Below are 23370 nucleotides of genomic sequence, written 5' to 3'. Positions count from 1 at the left end.
CTCACCGTGTCATCTATTGCCTTCGTGCTTGGGCTCAAGTCGCCACATCCGGGACCCCGGCTATTCAGAACGTCCGCAAACAGTCGTGAGTCATAGTAAATCCGGGTCAGCTCAACCAGACTTTTTTCACGCTACTCACACCTCGACGTAGCATATCAACGCAGGCATGAGGCATGTTTATGCTATTGAAAGCGAATTGCACCAGAATCGAGATGGTCTGACGATGTATGCAAAACTCTGGAATTCAATCTTCATCTTCATCGTCGAGAATTGCCAATCTGCGCTTCTTCGCAATGCCCGCCCAGACACTAGGGCCGGTTGCCGTCCTGTCAGATGTCGCCGAAATATCAGCTGGCTCCTGTGATGAGAGCGCCAGCACATCGTCATCGTCCTCATCGCTGTCGGCGAGAAAGAGTCGCTTGGTATCCATTCGACGATTGATGCGCTCGCCAGCGTCCTGCAGAGGCGGTTGCTCCGTATTGCTGCGTTGCTGCTTGGCGGTACGTAAAGCATCGAGCGCATTCGACTTGCCTTGGTCGAACTGCTCTTGCAAATCGGCAACTGAGCTTGTAGCAGGAGTCTCTTGATCGTCCATGTTATCGTCGTCGTCGTCCTCCTCCTCCTTGTCATCGCTGGAGCTGTCGGCGTCAGCATCTGTCCGTGCTTGCGGTTGGAGATCAGCCAAGGCAAAAGCGAATTCATCATCGCTGTCGTCGATAATGTCTTGCTTGATACGTTGTATCTGCTTCTTCTTCCTTGAACCATCGCCTTTGGTTGGGTGGCTAAGCTTCTTTTTGGGACCGCTCCTTCGAAGCAGTCCGCCTTCTGCTGCAACATGGTCGGCGCTGACAAGGCTTCGACTGGCACGGATGCGATCAAAGTAGTCGCCATCCTCGTCTGAATCGCTCTGCGCGCCATTCCAGCCATCGGGAAGATCAGCCGGATCAAGCACGTCGGCATCTGCCTCGCCTGCCACCCGTGGCTTGCGGATGCGCATGACAAGTGCCGTGAGCTCTCGGCCGTGTGTATCGAGCGGCTCTCGAATGTAGCGCTCGATGGTCTCAATCTTCTGGTCAAGGTGAACTGGAAGGATCTCCTTGGGGACTGACCATCTCCAATTGACCAGCTCGTTGTCGTTCGCCTCCAAACCCACGAGTCGGCACAGCAACTTGAGCTCGGGCATCAACGACGCATCTGTGCGAAGCTCGTCGTTGCCATGATAGGCTAACTCGTACGGCTGGAAGCGCTCAACGGGCGATTCATTGTGCTTCTCAAGCTCGCCAAGTAGCATCATGTCATCACCTGCGCCTTGTATGGATCGCTGCGCCTCCTCCTCTTCGTATCGCAACACAAGTTCGGTACGCATCGCGCTGGCCATTTCCAGTGCCGACTTGATCCACAGCACCGCTGGCATCTTTTCCTTTTTGAGCAACAAGCCAACAGCCACTCCGATCTCTTGGTCGGGTGTCATTCCTGGTCGCACAACTATCTCTGCAGGCATCCTTGGCGGTTTGGGTTGACGAGTAGGCTGCTTGCCAGCATTGTAGATCGACTGTTCTTCCGGACTCAACTTGCTGAACTTGCGCAGAATATAGTCAATTAGCTTCCTCAGGTTCGGCGCCGACGTCGGTGCACGCGCTTCAAACGCGCTAATGGTGTCACCGCTGATCATGAAGCGTAGATAGTCACGGTGAGTTGCGAGGAAAAATTGTCGGTAGTCGTTGGCTTTGATCGCAATTCGATGCATCACCGTCACCAGCTCATTGAGTTGATCCTCCGTACCATTGTTGTCCTTCCAGCGCCTTAGATAGACGATGCAGGCTTTGGCGAGTTGCTTGGTGGCTAGCTTGCGTTGGAAGTCGGCAAAGCGGAACTCACGTTCCGACCGCGTCTCTTGGAGCTGCTCCTTGATCTGCCTGGCTTCGTCTTGATCGGTGTCCAGATCGCCATCCTGTCGTGATCGGTGCACCTGCTTCTTGGCCTGGACGTACATGTGGTCGCGATTCGACGCGTATCGCTCGAGCATCTTGGGCATGACGTAGGCGAATGCGATGATAGCGTCGAGAAAGGCAAAGCTCTGCGTGGTGTACGATCGAAAAATGGCGTGGCAGGCTTCGAGCGTCTCGCCCATGTAGTAGAATTCGGCTTGAAGGCCCTCAGCGACATCTCTCTCTGATTCCTTTTTGCTGTTGGCAAGCTCGTCGACGAGTCGAAGCAGCACGATCCAGAGTCGAACAGAGGCGACAAACTCGAGCCATGCTTTGGTTTCTTGTGATTGGATTGTACGAACGAGCACCATACGGAAGGCCCATGGTTCGAGCCATTGGCTGACGAGCTCAAAAGGCCATTCCTCGGCCTCTTCGGGTTGCTCCGCGCTTTGTCCGCTTCTTTCGTGTTGCTCATCTGGCTCCTGCAAATCGAGCGCCCGTTGCGCGAAAGTTGATTGGACGGATCCCGCCGTCTTGGCGGCATTGCGACGCTTGGCAGCCGTTGTGCGACGTAAGAGAAAGTACTCGAGGAAAAAAGCACCGAGTTGCATGATGCGAACACGTGCCACGTCCAAATCGCCAAGTTTGTCTCGCTCAGATCGGATATCTTTGAGGACAGACTTGGCCAAAGGCTCAAAGCCCGACTGAACAAACGTGTCGGCCCATTCCTGTAACACGAGAGCAGCATCTGGCGTCCACTTGGACTTGAGCTTCGGTGCGCCTTTCTCTTGCGCATCTTTGCGTCTCTGAGCACGACGTCGGCCTTTTTGGTTTGCCTCATCAGCAAGCTGAGCCACCGGTTTGATCAAAGCCGCTTGGTTGCGAGCGACGCGAAGCTCGCCATCTGGACCTACAAAGTTGATGGTCGTGCCGAAGCGCGAGTGGCGCGTCGCGATTTTGCCGGAAGCCGAGGCACGTTTCAACTTGGTTTCCATCGCTAGACTCTCGGCCAAAGAAGAGATTGGCCCTGCATTTGCATTTGATGAAGAGCCTGCTGTATTGGAAGCGCTGGCATTTGGTGTCGAGTCGTGAGACATCCTCGTACCAGAGCCAGAGAAGGTGGGCTCGGCGATCGTCTTGACCATTGTGCCGACGAAGATGTGGAAGATGCATTCGGATGCAACGGCGTTCCAAGCATTGTAAGCCTGCGTCTCTGCGCTGCTGGACAGCATGAGAAGCGCATCAAGGATATGGTGTTTGTGCATAGACAAGATGAGTTCGCTCTGCAAATTTGCGTTCGAGAGTCGCTCGACGCTGCTCAAACTTGTGGTGACCGGATCGCGAATGGCAAGCAGGTTACGGAACAGGTGCAGACACATGCTAATGATGCCTGTAGCGAGAGTGGATCTCTCATGATGTTTGGTTGCGAGGTTGGGTAGCAAGAGGTAGCGCATGACCACACCGAGCACATCGTGCTGCTGGTCAAGCGATCGGTTGCGCAGGATAACGGATTTGTAGTTGACCAGATGTTCGTCGAGGAGGGTGATCTCGGAAAGCTCGGCAAGGTCAAGATGACCTTGTTTCTCTTGTTCGCGTAACTCTTCTAAGCCGTCGAAAGGCCAGGTCATGGCAGTGAGAAGATCGGTACATGCCAATGCAATGGCATCTCCTTCTTTTCCTTGACCTGCGCTCTCGAGCAGAGCGGGTAGAATAGTGTGCTGGAGCACTTCGTTCTCTGCAAAGGCTCGCGCCACTTTGCGTGTCGGATCGTCGTCGTCCATTTTCCAAAGCTTGCGAAGCGAGCGTAGAGAGCCCAGCGCGCGCGGACGATGCTTCCATCGTTTTAATCTCGGGTATTGTTCCCCGTCCCAATCGTGTTCGTCTCCATAGTCATATTCGCCGATCTGGTTGCAAAGATCGGCGGCGGCTTCGCGGATCTCTTCTATGTTTGGCGCAGCCTCCTCATCATTGTGTCCCTCTTCATGTCGGTACCCGTATTCATCATCGCTGAAGTCGGTCATGAGGTCTGCATCATTCTCGAGATCTTCAGAGTAGTCGTCCTTGGTGGCCATCGTAAGGATATTGGACGGAAGCCGTAGCTTGCGTTTGAGCTTGGCTGGTTTTCACGAGTCGCTGTGCCAGTAGTATGAAAACCTCATCTGCTTCAGTAGCTGGTGGAACGGAGGTGATGCGGTGAAGACCGAAGGTGTTTTGAGTGCAACAGGAAGACGTAAGAACAGCTAGCATCGAGCTTGCTTCTGGTAACCTTTCATCAGTCGCGAAGCTGCAGGCTAGAACCCAACACATTCCACTCAACGCGGCGCGCTGCCCATAGACGCGTCGCGAGAATTTTCTACGATGAAAACTGTGCGAATGACCATCTCTTAACAGCAAACTAGTTTTCGTGTATATATCGTGTAACTTATATACAAGTTAACTTATATGTAACTAATCGTGAATTAAATTCCAGTGCGATTCGTGATTGATCTGTTCGCATACTGGTCTCGAACTTCCAGTGGCGCAGTACTCTGGACGGCGACGATGCCTTTCTTGTATCTGTGGTCATTCTCGGAGCAGTTCCGGAATGGGAACGCTTCGGCGTAGAGCCATCGTCGTCGAAAGGAGGCTGACCAGGAAACACACTAGCAGACTGTTTGTAGTTTTCGGAAGACCGTGTTGACCGTTTCAGCTCCTTCGAAAGCCTGTACGCCATCCTTCATCTTTATTTCTTGCACAGCATTGCGGGCAGGAGGCTCTGTAGACATCGAGCACGAACTGGTCTTTGAAATGTTTTCCAAGCTTGCGACTAAAGGGACGAGCGGAACCGAATTCCGACTCTACAGTTCATATAGTTCTTCTTACTGATCGGGTTGTCGATCTTTATTCGCCAAAATCGCGACATTTGCTTCTGAGAGGCAAACCCGCCGAAAACAGTGACCTTTGTCGAAAAGGCAGCGCGAGTAGAGGGCTGAGCTGGCCAGCGGGGCTTCCGACGGCCGGGTGTGCAGAGCCTCCGATCGCGCCCATTTGTCCGGTAGCATTCATCGTCTCGGTATTAAATTAACTGCTAAAGCTCAAGTAAAGTATGCAGGCTGCTACGATCTGGGAAGTCCGGGAAGACGATTAGCGATGACGAAGAGAAGCAAATTTGCTCACAGATGGCGGAAACGAGCATATGATACAGTAGAGCCCTTCAGTGAATCGTTCTCACTGAGTGGAAAGTCGTTTATGGAGTTGCAGAGGCTATGACTCAGCGCTCCGTCGATTCCCTTTCAGCTTAGAAAGCTCCCATGTCTTATTGAACTCGGAGGGAGCGAATTCAGACTCCCAATGCTGCGTTCTAATGTGTTCACAACTATGATTTGTTGATTTGGTTGCCTCTTTGCACGTCACATATGATTATAGCGATGCGTTCAACAACAACAAAAAAAAAGAGAAAAAAACGTGGACGAAATTGACCGATGCCATTGTCCGTTCATCTCTTCGCGCAGAAGGCGCATCAGGACGATCTTTGGGAAGAATCATGAACTTGACCAAATGCGAAAACTCACCATCGCCTTGCCTTGACGCCGCATTGGTGCATAAGCCAGCCGAGGTTGAAGTGTTTGGAGGTGCCAAGTGTCGATGTGCAGCGAACAATTGGAGCACGCTGATTGGCAGCACACAGCACCAAATCGTGAATTATGAGTGTGGCGTGGCGCGCGAAGCTTTTTGATGCGATCCGAAGTGGCGTATAGAGAGATTCAGGTTCGACCTCTTATAGGATTATTGCCGTCGGAGGATCCGATGCGAAATTTGCCTAGAACTGCTCCAGGTTGCTCCAGGACCTTGCACTTCCGTTGTGAGCGTGCCCCCTATACGCAGCCCACGCGACGAGCTAAAAAAAAAAAAGACGAAAAACAAAAACAAGAAAAACATGGCCCCGCACTTTCCCCCCACCCTTTCGTGTTTGTGCTTTGCTGTGCAGCAAGCTCGAAGAGTTGGAGCGGGATTGTGGCAGACACTGAGAGGAACGTCGTTCGAGTGGCATGCTCATTCTTTCTTAGAATCAGGCACTGAGACTGTGCCACTGGTACAACGCAAACAAATTCAGACTCAATTCGAGGTCCCGCAACTTGATTGTGTTTGTCCATGACCAAAGTCAGGCTCGACAGCGGGTTCGGTAGGCTCGGGCGGAGAATCGACATCGGTAAAGGCACCAAGTGGTACCGACGCTTAAACGTATTAGAACGCACATCGCATCGACCACGAACGCTGCCAGATCCGATGGTGCGCTCAACAAGTATGTTTTTGGGGCGGGAACAAGAGACAAAGCTGCAAGCGTGTAGCCTAGCTGCAGCATTGATATTGCCGGTCCGCTACTACTAAATAGCCTTTCTTGGTCGATTTTTTATTTAATGATAATACGTAATGATATATTATTCACGATTAATGGTGATGAAATCTCGTCGATGCAGCGACAAGCTTGGTGGGGCTGTGGCTGGATGAATCGTGCTAACTTTACAGTAAAACTTAAGCGTTTGTTGTGGGGCAGCCAGAACGCGGAGTAGCCGAGAGAGGAGGGAGCTAAGCGCCAAAGAAACGCGGCACGTCGACGCATTCCTCTCCTCGGTTACGCCAACGCTTGTACTGTATCTGAACCTCACCCGAGGCTCTGCAAGCGTCGCACCGTCGCACATTTACGATTCGAAGTGGTCTGTGGGCAGCCGAGCACTGTTTGTTTGACTTGCGCCTCAGGATACGAAAACAGGAAACAACCGCGAATACTCACGAATGGAAGTCAAGCTCCGTGCCAAAACCCACTCCGGGACAGACTCGCATTGTGCCCCTTCCCCGCATTTTGATGTTCGGAAAAGTCTCGCTTTGACCTTACACCTCTCTGTGACTGGCACAGAAAAGATTTGAGACTCGGTGAGTGACTGTGAACCGAGCTGAGGTTCAGAGCTGACTTTGATAGTAGTAAAGTCGCTGCCTCATTTACCTCAAACTCCGGCGCCGTCCGCCCATTCTTGATTTTCTCCCTGCCTCACATCTAAACTGAAACTGAGGAGCGCCGTAGCTGTCGTGTCTCGTCCGCGTTCCAGCCTGTCCGCGCGCGTGTATCAAGGCAAACACCCTCAATCGTGAATAGCAACAGCAGAATGGAATTCCCGAGTTCTTGCGTCCATCCACTGCTACGCTCCTCATCACCTCCATCTTTCCTTGCCCGTCAGCCCCGTCCACTCACACTGGTGATCTCGTTCGCCTACACTTGTGCCATCCAGCATTGTCTCATCTTGGGCCATCAATTGTCAAGCACCGACACTGCCACAACCTCTCTTGGCTCTTTGTGGCTGGTCAAACCGCTCGACCTCACCTCCTTATCTTTGTCGCATTCAACACAACACAAGACTGACAATTGCGATCCTGGACTCCGTCCATTTGTCGGCTCATCTGATTCGATCTCATCAACCCATTCATCCTCTTCATTCATCCGCACATCCCTTTAACATCACCACGGCCCACTCACAAACAGCGCGCCCTTTGGCCTTCTTCGATCTTCGAGACATTGTGAACCCACAAATATATTCACCACCCCATCTCGTCGCATTCTCTCGATCATCGACCAGACCTTGCGCCTGTTTGCTTGCCGTTCCCGTTCCCTCGGTATTGTCAGAGCCGGTTGAAATTCATCTTTGCTGCTCTACCGCAACGTTCCTAAACGTTCTTTAAGCGCCGACATCCCAATCTCGACCACAGCCAATAGCGTCGGCTTCTTCACACTCGTCAACCGAAGTCCGCCTCCACCGACTTGCAAATCAACCCGGTCCATCCCCAGTCACGGACGCTGACAGAGCCTGCAAGCTCCCATGCCTGCTTCGATCGAGGTGGCAGGGCCACAAAGCATCGATATTATGATGCCAAAGAAACGCCAGCAAGGCTTCGAGCCCGGCACCATCAGCTCTGGAAGCGGTGTCGGTTTCAACACGAACACTGTTTCGACAATGAGCTCGCAAAATACTCAGTCATCGATTACCGCCAATGTGAGCAACTTTTTTGGCCCCTTCAGTACCAACGGCCTTCCTAGTAGCTTCATCGACACCGACATACTTCTTAACGATGACCTCTGGAATCAGTTTTCACCAGCTACCACCAACAACTCTTCAACGGGCACAGACACAACAGGACAACAGCATCATCAGTCAGCACTCGACGTCAAAGCAGATGTCGAAGGAGCCACTGACCGAGCCTTTGGAGAGTCGTACGTCAACATCCCTCATAACAGCTCGCTCGACATGTTTGCTCTGCAATCACGCACACTTGGCACTGTGAGACCCGCACATGACGCTCTGAGTCGTCTCAGCAAGGATGCATCCTCCATCGATGACGGCGATTCTCCCGACGGTTCTAACGGTGAGACTACCTCGACCATTGCTACTAGCGTCATCTCGCCCAGCTCCATGGGCACCACCGTCGGAAGCCTTCCAAAGGGTACAGCCACTCGACATCATCGTTCCACCAGCAACGCCTCTTCCACCCATCGATCCAAGAGCGCACGCAGCTTGAGTCGAAGCCGCACACGCGTTGCTGCTGGTGCTTCAGATCGACGCACCGCCGATCGTTCACCCTCGCTCGAGAGAGGAGGGGTCGGAAAGGCGCCATCGTCAAGAGCTCGAGCCGGTCGAAGAGCGACCGTTGGCCCCGCTGCCCTTGCTAATAACTTCCAGCCCAACGCAAGCCCGCACCCAACAGCTTCAACTCGCCCGTCCTCGTCCATGGTCTTTCGTGGCTCAAATGCGGGGCTTTCCTCTAGCTTTCAGCCTCAGACCCATCGATGGAGTCTCTTTGGAACCCCAGATGCAGCCAATGGTAGCAATATGCATCTCAATTTCAATGGTCCAGCATCTTGGAAAGTGCCCGGACAGCCAGGAACCACTTCAGCCTCTTCATCCTTGCCTACGCCGCTCAATTTCCACAATTGCATGGCGCACCTCAACCTGCAAACCACTCCCATGCCGGCAGCGATGCCCAGCCCTGCCAATCGGCTGGAAGAGGACGCCAATGCGAATCAGCCCTTCAACCCATTCTTGTTCCCACCGTATACACAGGACAGAAGCAATTATGGCTTGACGTCAGCCAACGAGTCGGTGCATCAGCCATTTGCTTCGCAAGCAACCGCTGGTGCAGAGGCACCAGCCCATTCCAACGAAGCATACGAGATCAGCGAAGCGCAAGCAATTTCAGCCACCAAGCCGCGGCGCCCCAGCAAAATGGCTTCACAAGCCTCGCGCGAGAAGCTTGCCAAAGACATTAAGCTGGAGGCATCCGAGAACGAGCTCAGAAAGGTGAGCTCCGAAGAGCCTCAACACGGCGACGATGATGATGACGACGATGGCGTTGATGATGACGATGAACAGGTTGCTGTCGCTGGACGTGGTAAAACCGAGGCAGATGCTAAGAGACTCGCCGAAAAACGTCGCAAGCGTCGTGAGTCTCACAATGCTGTCGAGCGTCGCAGACGGGACAACATCAACGGAAAGATCACTGAGTTGGCCACGTTGCTTCCCGAGGCAATGTTGCTCGATGCTATCGTTACGTCGACGCAAGGCGGCAACAGTGGCACTTTTGCGCCTGCATTGGCTGCCAAGGCTGCACTGGCAGCCGCTGAGGCAGCCGCAGCCAAAGGTGAGACGATGCAAGACGGCTCTCAAGGCCACTTGCGTTTGCCGAAATCGTCGACCGAAGCCTACGCGGCGGCGCTGGCGCCGGTTAAGGCTAACAGTGCAGCTTTGGCAGCAGCACAAGCCAAGCCGAACAAGGGCATCATTCTACGTAAGAGTGTCGAATACATCAGACACTTGCAGCAGTTCCTTGACTTGCAAATGGGCCGCATCGGGTTTCTCGAGGCAGAGCTCGCACGATCTCACCAAGCGCTAGCTGCGTCTGGCATGCAGGCGCCTCCGACAACAGATCCACAGCAGGGCTTGGGTATGATGCACGCCTTCTTTGCAGACACTGGTAGTGGGAGCGACGCCAGTGTGTTTGGCGAGCAGCAAGAGCAGCAACAGCAGCAGCAGCAGCAGCAGCGACATGGACAGCAATTGCACCAACAGCCACCACAAGACTTTAGCGCCATGAACTTGCTTAGCCTAGGCATGCCTATGGACCAGCAGCCAGACCCTTCGCAGCTGCACCATTCTCAATCAATGTCGATGCATCAAGGTGGCCTGTCGGTCCCGCACTCGAACTCAAACTCGCACGATGCGATCGGAACTGCACCCGCTCTCTCCGCATGGCTTGAAGGCTTTGATCAGCGCACAGGACTGCCACGTCGGTCCTCGGTCGATCCGATCAAAGAAGAGCACGAGAGTGGCCAAGAGGACAAAGAGCTTAGCCGGCGTGGTCGAAGTCAAAACTCACGCTCCACGCACGATGCTCACGACGAGCACTGGCGCGGACGATCACGATGCAGGCTCGCTCGCAGTGGTCAAGCTCAGGTGCAGGAAGGCAGCTGGCCCGAACTACACACGTCCGAAGCTCATTCGCCCATGCAACTAGTTTCGGGAGATGACAGCCAAGCTAGAGCGAGCTTCTCCGATCTGGGAGATATGAAACTTGACTTGTAGAGCATCGCTGGAAAGCCACGCAAATTCTTTGCCATCGGGTTCGAAAGCGGTCCGCAAGCCAATCGTGAATGTAAACATGTTATTAGAGATTCTTAGGGCCTGCGTACCAGTATCATAATGATCTTTAGACCGTTTTAATCATTTCTACGATGTCTCTTTTCTGGCATTTTGCTCGTGCTTGTTCCGCGGTGTGTGGGCAGTCGCTGAAACGATCACGCCGCTCACATCTATCAATAGAAGATAGAGTACCGACATGATGGTCGGCACCAGAGAGAGTGAGAGGGTGGAGGGTGGAGGAAAGAAGCCACGAGCAGCGTTGATTTCTGTGACTTGTTCACACTCACGACTCGTGGCTGAGAAAGACGCGATTTTGATTCACGATTAAACGACTCGGTGAGTGTGGTCGAACCGCACGAGCCAAACATATACGCGCATAAACTACAAGGCCAAGGTCGCCATCTTCCCGTCACATCACCATCAGAAGACCTCAAGATTGCGTCGTTCGAGCTGAAAGCAGGCGAGGAGCCATCAACTACCGACCGTGTATCGTAGCTTGGCAAGTGCGACTTACGACACCGACGCACCACACGCAAGAACTGCGCCACAGCCAAGGACCCACGTTGCTCAATCATGTCTTCTACACTCTCAGCCCGCACATCCTTGAACCTCAAAGTTCTCCGCCGACACGACCCCTCGATCGTCACCATCCTAGAGACAGCTTCTTTCGTTGTACTTTACAATTACAACGATGGTGAATGGACAAAGACTGGTGTTGAAGGACCTCTCTTTCTATTTCGACGTCGCGTACCGCCTTACAACGGCTTCTTTCTGATGAACCGGAATGGAGTTGAGAACTTTTCAGCCGACATTACACCAGACGACGACTTGGAGATCACGCCAGAGTTCATCATCTACCGACCGGAAACGAGCAACGAAGTGTATGGAATCTGGGTGTTCGAAGCAAATCAGAGGATGTTTGTTGGCGACAAGCTGCTCAAGTTGCAGCAGATGATGGATGGACCGAGTGAGGAGGAGCTAAAGCAGGCGGAGAGCGCGGAAGCTGAGTCAAAGTCTGTGGCTGCGGGAGACGAAAAGCAGACTGCATCCACAGCCGTGGTGGCGGCAGGTCAGAAAAGTGCGAAGGACGCAGAGGGTAAAGCAGTCAAGACCAAGGCGAATGGGAAGCCAAAGAAAAATGCAAAGCAGGTGGCAGGAAAAAGCAACGATGAGGATGCAAGCGCGCGGGCAACAGCAGTATCAACGACCGATGTAACAGTGGACAGCGTGGAAGGCACACAGATCAACCTCGATGATCTCTTCGGTACCCCTGCTGTACCGGCACAGTTTGAGACCGACGCAGCTGAACCTTTGTCGGAACCAGTCACGGAAAGCGCCTCAAAAGGAGCCGAGTCAAACGACGCTTCGTTACTTGACTCTCTTTTCCAAAAGGCTTCTCTCGACACTCGCATTGCCAATACCACCAATACCACCGCTGAAGCGTCGAAAGCGTCTGCTCCCGAGCCAACAGATCACTCGCAGAACCTTCTGGCCCTTCTAAGCAGCGCCACTGCCGCATCGACAAAACCATCTTCAACTCCACCCCCGAACTGTGCTTCTAATCCGCCATCCACCGAAAAGACAACACAAGCAGTGCGCACGTCGTCATCCTCGCCAGCGCCGCCCAAATCGGGACCCAAAATGTCCGAGCTGATCGAACAAGCCATTCGCGACCACATCGGTTTGGGCGACGACAACCAGCCGCTGTCCAGACGAGAATTCGTCACAGAGCTGCTCAGTATGATTCACGTAAGTGCTGCGCAAGCAAAACAGGGTCTGTATTGCGAGGTGGATATGCATGGCTGACTTTACGAGCTCTGACTGTTTGGTGCGCACGAAAACAGACGAATCCGGACTTTGTTAGGCAGCTGTATGACGGCTATCTTTCGCGCGTCTCGTAGAGAGTTGAAAGCGCGCTTGCTGGCACGCACTTTTGTGCCAAAGCAATACGGATGCCTTGTTCAGCCGCAAAGCATTCCACAAAACCTGGTTTACGCAGACAGCGTGTGCGAGCAGGACCAAGCTGTCCCGAGGAATGCAATCTTGTGTCTGGGATTGTGATTGCTTGAGTACAAAGCTGTCAGAATACAAACAAATGTGCAGGTCTGCGCGCCGATTCGGGTGAATATGTGAATCGAACAGGACGTAAGTTCACCTGCTTCTCCGGGTCGTGCGTGTAGACGTGCCTGGTGCGCTGGGTTTCGATCGGATCTCCTTGCTCGCTTCCCGCAACGAGGAGGACTGGGATAAGTCAGAGTCGAGTTTGATCGGCTGCGGCGAGGCGGGTGGGTCGTCTTTTGAGGATGGTGAGGATGGTTCTTTTCCGCGTGGGTCCAGCTGCTGCGGTGGATCAGTTTGGATTTGCTCTTGGCGGCCGAGCGGCGGAATAGTGGCTGAGTCCGCTGCTAATGATGTTTTTGGGTTTGCTTCGATGCGCAGTGCTTTAGACGCAATCTGCTCGCTTTGCATCAGTTTGTCCACCAGCGCACTGTACCGTCTGATCTCTTCTTCAGCCTTGATCAGTCGATCGCTCAATTCGATTGTCAACGCACGAGTTCGCTCCATCTTTGTGATCAGCACTTTGGTGTCCTCCGCCTGCACGGTTTCATGTGTCGGTCTCGATGCCCTCGCGGGCTTGCCGCTTGCACCACCATCAACAAGAGCATCTTGGTCTTCGTCATCCTCCTCTTTCTGTCGGGTATAATTCGATCCCAACTGGTACGTGTATATGGCATCCACTTCGAGCGAAAAACAATCTCTGAGATCATCCAAATCTCTCGGTGTGGTACGATAATTCCTGCCCACAGCAGCGTTACATCCGGCGCAGCGAAGACGTGCAAAAGTGGAGCCAATATCTTTGCCCGGCTCGGTAGATGTTTCGTACGTGGTGTCTTGCTGTATGATCTCGGAGACGTCCGAGAGGATCACGTAGCCGAGATCGATGTCGGTTGCGACGAACGCCAACGAGTCTCCAAGCAGTCGAAAGCAGCAGCGACATTGGAATACGAGCGGGTTCGGGGGTTCTTCTGAATCCGATTCTTCGAGGTCGGGCTTGTGAACGACGGTGGTGGAGGTGGATGCGCCGCGGCCACGGCCTCTGCCTCTGGGGCGGCCACGACCACGACCGCGGCCGCGAGCGCGCGTCGAAGTGGTTGTAAGCGAGCCGCCCTTTGGCGGTGCCATATCGTCATCGTCAGAGCTGAGAGGTTGAGCGGCAGGTGCACCGCCGACCGCTGGTGCGGCGGATAGGGACCTTGAGGAGGAGAGGTGAGGGCTCGTCGCTGCTAGCGCTGCGGATGTACCATTGATACCATTTGGCGCTACCGATGTTGCTGGATACGCCCATAGATGAGATGAGTACGATGTGCCCGGCGCTAGCATAGCAGAAGCACTTCCAGATGGCTGCGGCGCCAGAGTGGATCGCGTCATCGACGTTCCGGGTACATTGTCGTAATATCCTCCGCTGGCAACAGCTGTGGGTGCTACTGGCGCAGGATCATAGTCGTCTGACCGTCGCGGTCGTTTTGCTAAGGACGCCATCAGCGTAACGAAGATGCGTCAATTAGAACGCTTGCCGGCCGATGATGCGATCGCATATGAAGCGCAAGCAAGTGCGGGTTGCGGCTGCAGAGAGAGGCGTGAGGTCTACTTTTTACACGCGTTTGGCTGCCGTGGTGGCTGGCGGCGCCGATATTCGTGATTCACAATCAGAATAGATTGGGAGGGCAGCGCGCAAAGCGCGTTAGCACAACGAAAGCTGCTCCACGCTCCACGCTCCACACTCCAAGTCTGAGTCGTGAGTGAGAGTCGGAGTGTTGGTCTGGTTTCTCGTAGAATGCATCGGCTGATTCGAGCAAAAATGCACTCCATCGGGGATGTGATCAGACCAAACACAAGAAAGGCAGGCATCGTGCATCGGCTCAAAGCCGTCGTGCGTGGACGGGGGAAGACAGAGTGTGTATGATCGAACAGCCGAGAAGCTTTTTTCTGTTTCATGTTCTAGAGCCAGCGAGCCAGCCGAAGGTGCCGAATCGGTAGAAGCGCAACCTAACTCATACCTAACTGAACGCACGGACGCTTTCTAGTCGACATGTTCGGCAACCGTCGGCGTCTCCTTTCGCGTTTCTAAAGTTGATGCCCGCTTTAGCTCGTGCGCATTCCAGATTTCCCCCTCCTCAAAGATAGCATAAAAACCACGAGCCTTCTGGGATCATCGCCTCTACCATCAACATTCCAAACATCGTTTCCAACAGGCTATCCACCGCAACGCAAATCGCAAAAATGGTAAGCAAGCAACTGATCACCTCAACGCTTCCAGCTTTGCGAGTCGGTTTGCGACCCTCTCCTGCGGCTACTAGGCGACTCACCACCTGCGCTGCCTCCTCTGTTGCCCCCTCCTTGTTTGTGGCTTTTCCTTGCCGTACGCTCGTCCGACCGTCTTCAATCGCACCTCTGGCGTTGCACTTGGCTGCAAATACTGGATCGATGGCTGCGTCGATGCGTTCGTTTGCAACAACGTCGGTTCAAAAGGCTATTTCAAAGGGCGAGCAGATTCCCAACACCACCTTTACGTACGTCCCCTGGGCACCTGAGCTCGCTGACGGTACCGCTTGTGGTGCTCCCACCAAGATCCAGACACACGAAGCTTTCAAGGGCAAGAAGGTCGTCATTGTCGCCGTTCCCGGTGCCTACACTCGTAAGTATTGCGCGCACTCTTTGCTCACCATTCTCCCTCGAAACCTTGGCTAACGATTTTCCTTTTTTTCCGGACCGCCTCCTTTTGCTCACTAGCTACGTGCCACGTGAACCACATCCCACCCTACATCAAGCAGATCGACAGCTTCAAGTCCAAGGGTGTCGATCAGGTCATCGTTCTGGCTCAAAACGACCCGTTCGTCATGTCCGCCTGGGGCGTCCAGAACAAGGCCGAGGACAAGGTCATCTTTGCCACCGACCTCAACCTCGAGTTCTCTAAAGCCATCGGCTCTATCGCCGATCTCAGCGCCATGGGCTTCGGTCAACGTACCGGCCGTTACGCCCTCATTGTGGATGACCTTAAGGTCGTCGATTTCTCTCCTGAACCTAACCCCGGCGCTGTCGAGGTTAGCGGCGCTGACCACGTCCTCGCCAAGCTCTAAACTTGATAACTTGACTGCACTTCATGAATCAGCCCATGTGCCTGACTACTAACGTCCCGTAAAGAGTCAATGTACATGTCTCCTCACCCGCCTCAAACGAACTGTGAATGGGAAACCTTGTCTATTGATTCGTGCAAAACGCAAGAGACACCGAGTGACATTGAACAGTTTACAAGCAAAATTCCGAATCCTTCGCCACCTCAGCCTCTACCTCGGAGAACATCTGGGTGGACGAGCTGGTTGCGAACTCTCCAACATCGCCTTGATGGTCTGACTACCGGCAAAGGCAACGCAAACGACGCCGAACACCAACATGGCGTAATTCAATACTTTGGTCGCGCTCCGAGTCGCATTCGCCTTCAGATGCAGCAAAGGCGGGTAGATAAAGCAAAGCGGCACACATGCCACTGACCCGATGAGGGAAACGAACTTGTCCAGATCGTTGGCACCTGCCCAGGCTGCCAAACAGCAGACGACAACTACGAGGAAACGGAAGAGGTTCTTCTCGGTCTTGACCTTCCAGTTGTATTTACCGCTCTTGGTGAAGATTCCCTTCTCGAGCACAGCCAGCGCTGGGAACAGCTGCAGAGGCGTGGAGAGCAGAATAGCGATACTGTAGAGGAACTGCATCGCTTGCACGAATCGAGAGGTTTGCGGAAGGTTGGTAATCACCACCGTCTGGATTTCAGATCCGAACGCCATGTACGATAGCGCACCTGCCGAAGCAAAGAGCACCATCACTCCTGCCATCACCCCGGTAAGTGCGCGTGGGAACTTTTCAGGCTCCTTCATCGACTCGGTGATCGGAATTACCAGGCCGATGCCTTCAAACGTAAAGACAGCCGTACCAATGAATAGCGGAAACTCTTTGCTGTTGAACATGACCACGTCGGCAAGTCCATCCTTGGCGACCTTGCCGATCTCGTACCAGAACAGATAGACGATACCAAAGAGGATGAAGACATCGGCAATCAGCGCCGTGGTGGAGAGCTTGGCGATTCTTCGAATGAGCGAGAGTGGCAAGAACACAGCCATCTGACCCAGGATGAGCGCCCAGATAGGCACGAGCGTCTTGCAGTGCGTGACGGCGAGAACGAATGCCTGCATGTTCTGCGCCACAAATACCGTGTAAGCAGCGACGAAGCCGAGCTGCGAGAGTACAATTGAAGCCAAGATGGCAAGTCTCATACGAGGACCGTAGAGGATGCCACCCATGTCACCGAACGAGCCTGGACAGTTGAGATTGGTTTTGACGAGCAGCAGGAACGATACGAGCGAAATGATAGCGACCGCGCACAGGGTCACGGTGGAGAAGAGCAGACCGCCGTTGTGGAATGCCTTGCCGAGGAAAAGCACACCGGTACCGACAAAAGATTTCAACAGCATCATGACGGCATCGAGCACCGAAGCCTCACCGCGACGGCGTTCCTTGTTAGCCTTGCGCATACGAGCTTGGGTGTCGCTTCGTTGCAGACCTTTGCGACGACGCAGAAGACCCGAGGTTTCCATGTCGCCAGTGCCAGCTCCACGGCTGGTACCAGGAATAGCACGCTCGTCGGCGTCGTCTTCGTACTCATCGTCATCATCGTCATCGTCTTCTTCTTCCAGGAATTCTCCGGCAAAGTGACCGTACAGGCTGAGGAAGTCGATAAAGCTGCGAAGCGCTCTGGGAGGGGCGCGGCCCTGCTCTTGGGCCTGGTTGATAACAAAGAAGCGTCGGAAGCCTCCGGGTTCCTTGATGCCCTGCACATCGAGCTCAGGGTCGATGGTGGCGGTACGAGGCATGTGAAGACTCTCGCTGCGGGTACGTCTTGCGGATACTCTGCGATTCTTGTGAGCCCATCGGTAGACGTCGTCGGTGATGGCTCCGCCTTGCATCTGGTGCGGACCAATGTAGCTTTCGTCTACGTCCTCAAACGCGATCTCGGACGGCGACTCGTTGGCACCATCTCCAGATGCAGCGGGATTGGGTGTGGACGAACCGTGGGCATCTTGGCTGTCATCAAAATCGTCGGTGTGTTCAGACGATGGAATTGAAGTGGCCGAGATCGAATCGCGGTTACCATCAGGACGAGCGAGATGCCTCTCGATGATGCGTGCCTTGCGCTCGTCTGAAAAGGGAAGAGAATCGAGATTGTCGAGATTGCTGGGTGTTGAGAGACCAGAGTCGACGGCGGGAGGAGCCAGTGAAGGGCTGTCGCGAGAGGGAGGCTCGATCGAGAAAGACCTAGGAAAGTTGGACGAGTCTTGACGCTGCTGCTGCGATGAAGAGTAGAGGTTGAGCGGTTCGGCGGATGGAGAGCCTACGCGCGGAGGGATGTTGGGCAGCGAGGGAGAGGCGTGGCCCCAACCTTCGCCAAAGGCGCGCGAAGGGGATCGGATGGGGGTGGAAGCCAAAGTGTCTGCGGATGCAAGACTGGGAGAAGGGATAGCCCTGGCCTTGCCGTTGCCGTTGGGGTTGGGGTTGGGGTTGTTTGGCGTCGACATGATCTTGGCTTGCTGCGTGACAAGATCGAATCTGGCAAGTGTGCGTTTAAGCGTAGAGCTTGGTGGGTTCCGATGACGGACAAGCTACGTTGAGAGGCGGCGCAGTGGCAAGAACCGTGATGATCAGAACCTCGAGCTCAGCTTTATGGCGTAGTATGGCGTAGTCGGTTGCTCCGATAGGATGGGATGATGGGGGGAGGAGGAGTGGTGACAAATGAAGAGCTGGGCCAAGGGCAAGGCTGGCAATACGGCACTCAAGAGTGTCGTGTATGCATTCTGGCACGAAGTAGGCCGACTCGTGACTGAAATCAGAGCTGCACCCTCTACAGTCACAGAGTCACAATCGTGAATCACGAATGGTGACAGCGACTTACGGGCACCAGCACTGAGTGAGCGTAGTTGCGAGTGTGCGTTTCCACCCCCGACACATCCGAAAACTAAAACAGCAAAATCGTGAAATGTGGCCGGGCCAGGCTTGAGGTTTGCAGTGAGATGTTCACGTGTCATAAGTGATGTGTGCGTACTTTTTACAAACTTTTATCGAAACGTCGCGGTCGCTTTCTGTTCTTCGTCGGTGCGGAGCCAGCCGATGTTTTTCGGCTCAACTCAAGCCAATGTGAATGGATGCTCTTCCGCCACCGCCGTCTTTGCTGACTCTCCATTGGCAATTTCCAAGGGTTCTCGGCCGACATGAACAGCTTTCCCGTGTTTGGTTTGGCATGCCCGATGCACGATACACATGCACGATGATATCCGATACGTGATGAGGGATAACGCCAGGAGGGTGCATCCAAGGCAATTTAGCCTTCTTGGTCAAACCACGAACATTTCCAAAGATCCCCACGCACGCTTTTCATTCACGATTGTTTTTGAATTCGTGATTGGCTTTTATTGGGGGTCTTTTTTTTCTCCATCTTGCAAACCAATAAATTGTTATAACTTCTTTTTCCAACATTATTTATTTTTTTGCCTCACGAAGTCACGAGCCACGTCATGAGTCAAGCCGTGTTCCGATGGTCCGGGTATTCACGATTGGGAACAACACTCAATATGAAGATTCTGATTAGCATAGAAGTGAGTGTGCTTCGATGCTGTCTACCGTATGCTATCTCCCGTGTGAGGGAATGACGCACATCCATGAATGATCCTCGTCCAAGTGCAACACCACCTGAGCGCTGACTCGTATACACCATGTCAACAGGCGAAGCGCAGCAGCTCATACAGAAGCTTCTCCTGGAGGCGCTAGCTCGACGTCTCGCTCAACCCAAGTGGCTCTCCCTTCTCCATCAGTTGGTGCGTCGCATCGAAGCTGCACAGGATGATGACGGCACGTTTGACGTCATCCCGTCACTTGAGGGCTCGCATGCTGCCGAATGCCTCGTCAAATATCTATTGTCACAATCCTTCATCGACCCGTTGCTAATCGAGTATCTGCAGGCGCTCATATACGGCAGCGCCAATCGATCTGGCGTCAGTCCAGATCAAGGCCCTATCACCGACGTCATGACTGTCACCCTTCATCTCCTTGCCAATGTCCAAGCCGCAGCATCCAACGTTCCAGCTATCGAGATAATATCTTCCGTCATCGGCCAGGGGCTTCTCATGACCTTTCAGGCGCCCGTTCCCTTTCGCGTTTCCAGCCCTTCCTTTCTCGCTCTGCTGCAACGCTTGTTCGCAGATCCCACCTACGAGCAAGATCAGACTCCAAGCTTTCCAGTGGACCATGTCGATACCGGGGCCAGCGACATCAAGGTCGCTCCTGCATCTCTGGGATTTGTCGTAGCCAATCTCCGCCTGCTCGCTCTTGCCGCCGACCCGGCCATTGCTTCTCCACAGAACTTACTCGCTCCACGTGTCTCCATCACGGTCCTCATCAATGTCGGTCAAGGTCTTCTCGCATACGTTACACAGATCTTGTCCGCAGCCCAAACGGCTAAGAATGACAAGCTCAAGCCCGATGGTGCTATACTGCAGCAGTTGAGGTCCATGGCATCGACCTCGCTCACCGAAATCGAAGCAGTGCTACGCTCCATGAATCCAGCGTGGAAGGACGAGATCGCGCTCTTGCGCTCTCTGACCAGCCAAATTGGTGTCATTGACCAAATTAGCGAGAGCTTTGCAGAGGCGAACACATCCAAGCTCTCCACACGTCCCACAAAGAGGAAACTCGAGACATTACAGGATGCACAGCAGAGAGCGACGTGGGATCATTTTCTCGACGTTTCCACGATAGCTGCATCTGAGAAGCCAGCCGTTGAGCCCGAGACGGCGTTGCTCATGCATTTACTTGTGGATCATCACACTTCCTGGGACTTCAAGCTGGACGCGATCAAGACACTCTTTCTTGCTCGACGAAGTGCAGCTGCTCCCTCTTTAACGCTGGAAAAGTCGCTCACCGCGTTCTACTTTGAACTGCTTGTCGCAGCCATCGATGCGTGTGCTGCCGTTGTCGAGATGCCCCCGGCATTCAAAGGCGCCGAAGTCTACGCTACCATTTGGAGGAACGCACTGTGCGGCATGATTCCCGAACTCGTGCTACAGCTCGAACAGTGGCTCGATGGAAACCAAGAGTTGCCGTTGCGTGGACAGAGGCTTGAGGCACCGCACGTCCGTCTTGAAGCCGCCCTTCGAGCTGCTCTGCTCGTCATGTCGGATCGTCTCAACGTGTGCGAGAGTGCCACGAACCAATCACATGCACACGGCAATGTCGCTGCTACCAACGGTGAAGAAGCAGCAGGTGCTCATGCGAACATGATGTCCGACGTACTAGGCTTGGGCACACCGCCGTCGCAGCCCATCAGGGCGTGGCTGTTGCGAGCTTGCATCGAGCATTCGCTAGCACGGCCGGAAGCGATCGCGGACGAATTTGCCAACGGGCACAAGCTCGCTTCCGAGGTACAGAGTTTGACGCAGTCGCTCCGCATGGATGCACAGCTCGAAGGACTCGCGCTGAACACTCTCTTCGAGACACGAATCCCTACAGACCACCCAGTGGAGCTGTTGCAACGCGTGGCATCCGATCCGGGAACTCACTTCATCTTTGCACGCCAGCTTGTTTTGCAGGTGCAGGGCTGGTTGGAACAGCACGACCTTGAGAGTATCGCGAGATGGTGCAAAGCGTTGACCGAGAATGCTTGTGAGGGCGGCGCTATGCTGGACACAATCATGATCTATATTGATCCGGCCCAAATGCTCGATCCATTGGCAAGCATCTTGGATCACCAAGATCTCGGTCAGACGAGCGACGAGCCTTCGACGCTGTCCGACATCTTGCTGTTTGTTCAACTACTTTGTTATCGATACTCGACTCCAATTACGCGCATCTCGCGCTATACGGTTTCGAATCACGACATGGACACGGTCGACTCTTCTGCTCCTCTGCACAGATCTATGCCACCCTTCCTAGCAACACACCTTGCCACCTCGTCGGTCAGCTATCCGCTTTCGGTACTGTCCGAAGAAGACCGTGGCCTAGTTTCACGTTGGATTCACGCCCTCTTTGGCAACGAAGGCATCTCGGACGACCTCATCTCCGCATCCCCGCCCACAACGCTACTTCGTCTCTCTCCTCTGCTTTTCTCGCAAAGCATTTCGGCGTGCCAACACGGCATCATTGACCTAGAAACGCTGCGAGGAGGACTGAGCTACTTCCTCCAAGATCTGCTCTCGTTCGCTCTTCCAGGTGCACTCGTCTGGCTACTCTCCGAGATCTCTCGAACACCACTGCAGCCGATCCTGGATTTCTTGTCTGAGTCCGGATTGCAAGCGTCGGTGGTGGATGTACCGAGCAGCGATGGAACGTTGGCCAATGGGCTACCGAGGAATGCTACATCCAAAAGCGTGTGTTTGGAAGTGTTGGCACTGCTGGTAGATACTGATGCGTGTCCATCCAGTGTCAGGCAGCTGATTGCCAAAGCTTTCGATGCATTCGTAAGCACGATCGAGGCGGATGTTACAGCAGCGCCACAGTTGGCTGTGGGATGCGAGACTTTCAACCTAGCTTCTTTGAAGGCGAGGATGGAAGGAGCGGGTGTAACAGCGCGTTTGCTCAGCGAAACTGGGGCGTCTTGGTTGCAAAGTGTGGCTGCGGGTCACCAAGATTCGAGATCCAAGTTGTTTTCGATGCTGACGACACTGCAACCGTCTGTGCACGCAATGGATAGACTCATTGGTGCATTGAAGAGCGGCCAAGTTGGACGAAACGGTCGAGATCAAAAGGGCTTAGCTGCGTGGCTGTGTTTCATTGCACCTGCTAGCGAGCCTACTTCGGCGTTGAGGTTTGTTCAGAGGTTGGAGCTAGGCGATATTGAGGAGAGTGCGATCGAGGGCGTGGTTCGAATTGTTGGGTTGGTGGTTGGGTTGATCATGGCGGCTGAGGCGCAGCGTGCGACGACGGACGCTGTTGCCGACGACCTTCTGGCGCTTGCTAGAGCTGCGGATACCAACGCACGAGGTACCAAAGCTACGGTCGCCGATACGACAGCTGCTGCACGTCCAGCCGAAGCAGACTTGTTCGACGATGAACCCTGCTCACCTCAACCTCCTCACGCCGCGGCCAACGCGACGTCGCACACTAGCAACGCAGCACCGACTGTCACATCAGCAGCCTCGCTCCTCGCAAGTGGCGAGCTTCGCACCACGTCAAAGCAGGTCTTGGACATGATGGCGTTGAAACTGGTCCGATTCCGATCGCACATGCTTGGCGAGAAGAACGCCAAATCCACGACCATCAGTGCCAAGTGGGCCACTTTACAAAGCGCGATCGCCGACCACTTGGCTGGGGGTGAAGCATGGCATGGTGCACAACAATGCAGAGAGCGTACGCAGAACGATGCGCCAGTGAACGGTGGCAAAGATGCTGATAGTGGCAGTGGCTTGAGTGCGTGGCTCTCGGCGATGTCGTGATGAAATCAAATGCGTGATGCCAACATCACACTCGTGACTGTTTGATAGGGTTTTCGTGTGCAAGCTGCTGGCGGTGAGCGCATGCATGATTCGTGATGCTCGCTGGCGTCGATATCGCAGCGTTCCAACGTCAGCTCACGCGCCGTCGTCGATTCGGCCTGTTGTGACTCAAACATCACACAGCCTCAGTCTCGGCCTGACACTCTGAGTGTTGAGATCAAGTCAGCGTGTATCCGCATCTATCAGAGG

At 54.0% G+C, this 23370-nt stretch overlaps 7 protein-coding genes across 7 annotated transcripts; 4 read left to right on the top strand and 3 right to left on the bottom strand.

Annotated features, from left to right (window-relative positions):
- Positions 1-244: 244 nt before the first annotated feature.
- UMAG_02951 (uncharacterized protein) lies at positions 245-4000 on the bottom strand (the record flags this gene model as incomplete). The annotated part of the gene is made up of 1 exon (XM_011391053.1): positions 245-4000. The coding sequence occupies one exon, from the start codon at positions 3998-4000 to the stop codon at positions 245-247; it is 3756 nt and encodes a 1251-aa protein (XP_011389355.1).
- A 3777-nt stretch (positions 4001-7777) lies between these two features.
- On the top strand, positions 7778-10534 carry UMAG_02950 (uncharacterized protein; the record flags this gene model as incomplete). The annotated part of the gene is made up of 1 exon (XM_011391052.1): positions 7778-10534. One exon carries the CDS (start codon positions 7778-7780, stop codon positions 10532-10534), a length of 2757 nt encoding a protein of 918 aa, XP_011389354.1.
- Positions 10535-11164: 630 nt separating this feature from the next.
- Positions 11165-12492, top strand: UMAG_12199 (uncharacterized protein; the record flags this gene model as incomplete). The annotated part of the gene is made up of 2 exons (XM_011391276.1): positions 11165-12340; positions 12436-12492. 2 exons carry the CDS (start codon positions 11165-11167, stop codon positions 12490-12492), a joined length of 1233 nt encoding a protein of 410 aa, XP_011389578.1.
- A 250-nt stretch (positions 12493-12742) lies between these two features.
- On the bottom strand, positions 12743-14131 carry UMAG_02948 (uncharacterized protein; the record flags this gene model as incomplete). The annotated part of the gene is made up of 1 exon (XM_011391051.1): positions 12743-14131. One exon carries the CDS (start codon positions 14129-14131, stop codon positions 12743-12745), a length of 1389 nt encoding a protein of 462 aa, XP_011389353.1.
- Positions 14132-14872: 741 nt separating this feature from the next.
- On the top strand, positions 14873-15729 carry UMAG_10331 (uncharacterized protein; the record flags this gene model as incomplete). The annotated part of the gene is made up of 3 exons (XM_011391186.1): positions 14873-14875; positions 15122-15287; positions 15383-15729. The coding sequence occupies 3 exons, from the start codon at positions 14873-14875 to the stop codon at positions 15727-15729; spliced, it is 516 nt and encodes a 171-aa protein (XP_011389488.1).
- A 207-nt stretch (positions 15730-15936) lies between these two features.
- On the bottom strand, positions 15937-18216 carry UMAG_10330 (uncharacterized protein; the record flags this gene model as incomplete). The annotated part of the gene is made up of 1 exon (XM_011391185.1): positions 15937-18216. The coding sequence occupies one exon, from the start codon at positions 18214-18216 to the stop codon at positions 15937-15939; it is 2280 nt and encodes a 759-aa protein (XP_011389487.1).
- A 1191-nt stretch (positions 18217-19407) lies between these two features.
- Positions 19408-23121, top strand: UMAG_02945 (uncharacterized protein; the record flags this gene model as incomplete). The annotated part of the gene is made up of 1 exon (XM_011391050.1): positions 19408-23121. The coding sequence occupies one exon, from the start codon at positions 19408-19410 to the stop codon at positions 23119-23121; it is 3714 nt and encodes a 1237-aa protein (XP_011389352.1).
- Positions 23122-23370: the final 249 nt, after the last annotated feature.

The sequence above is a fragment of the Mycosarcoma maydis genome, chromosome 7, assembly GCF_000328475.2.
Source record: "Mycosarcoma maydis chromosome 7, whole genome shotgun sequence".
NCBI classification, from domain to species: Eukaryota; Fungi; Basidiomycota; class Ustilaginomycetes; order Ustilaginales; genus Mycosarcoma; species Mycosarcoma maydis.
This window is presented reverse-complemented; position numbering and strand designations above follow the sequence as displayed.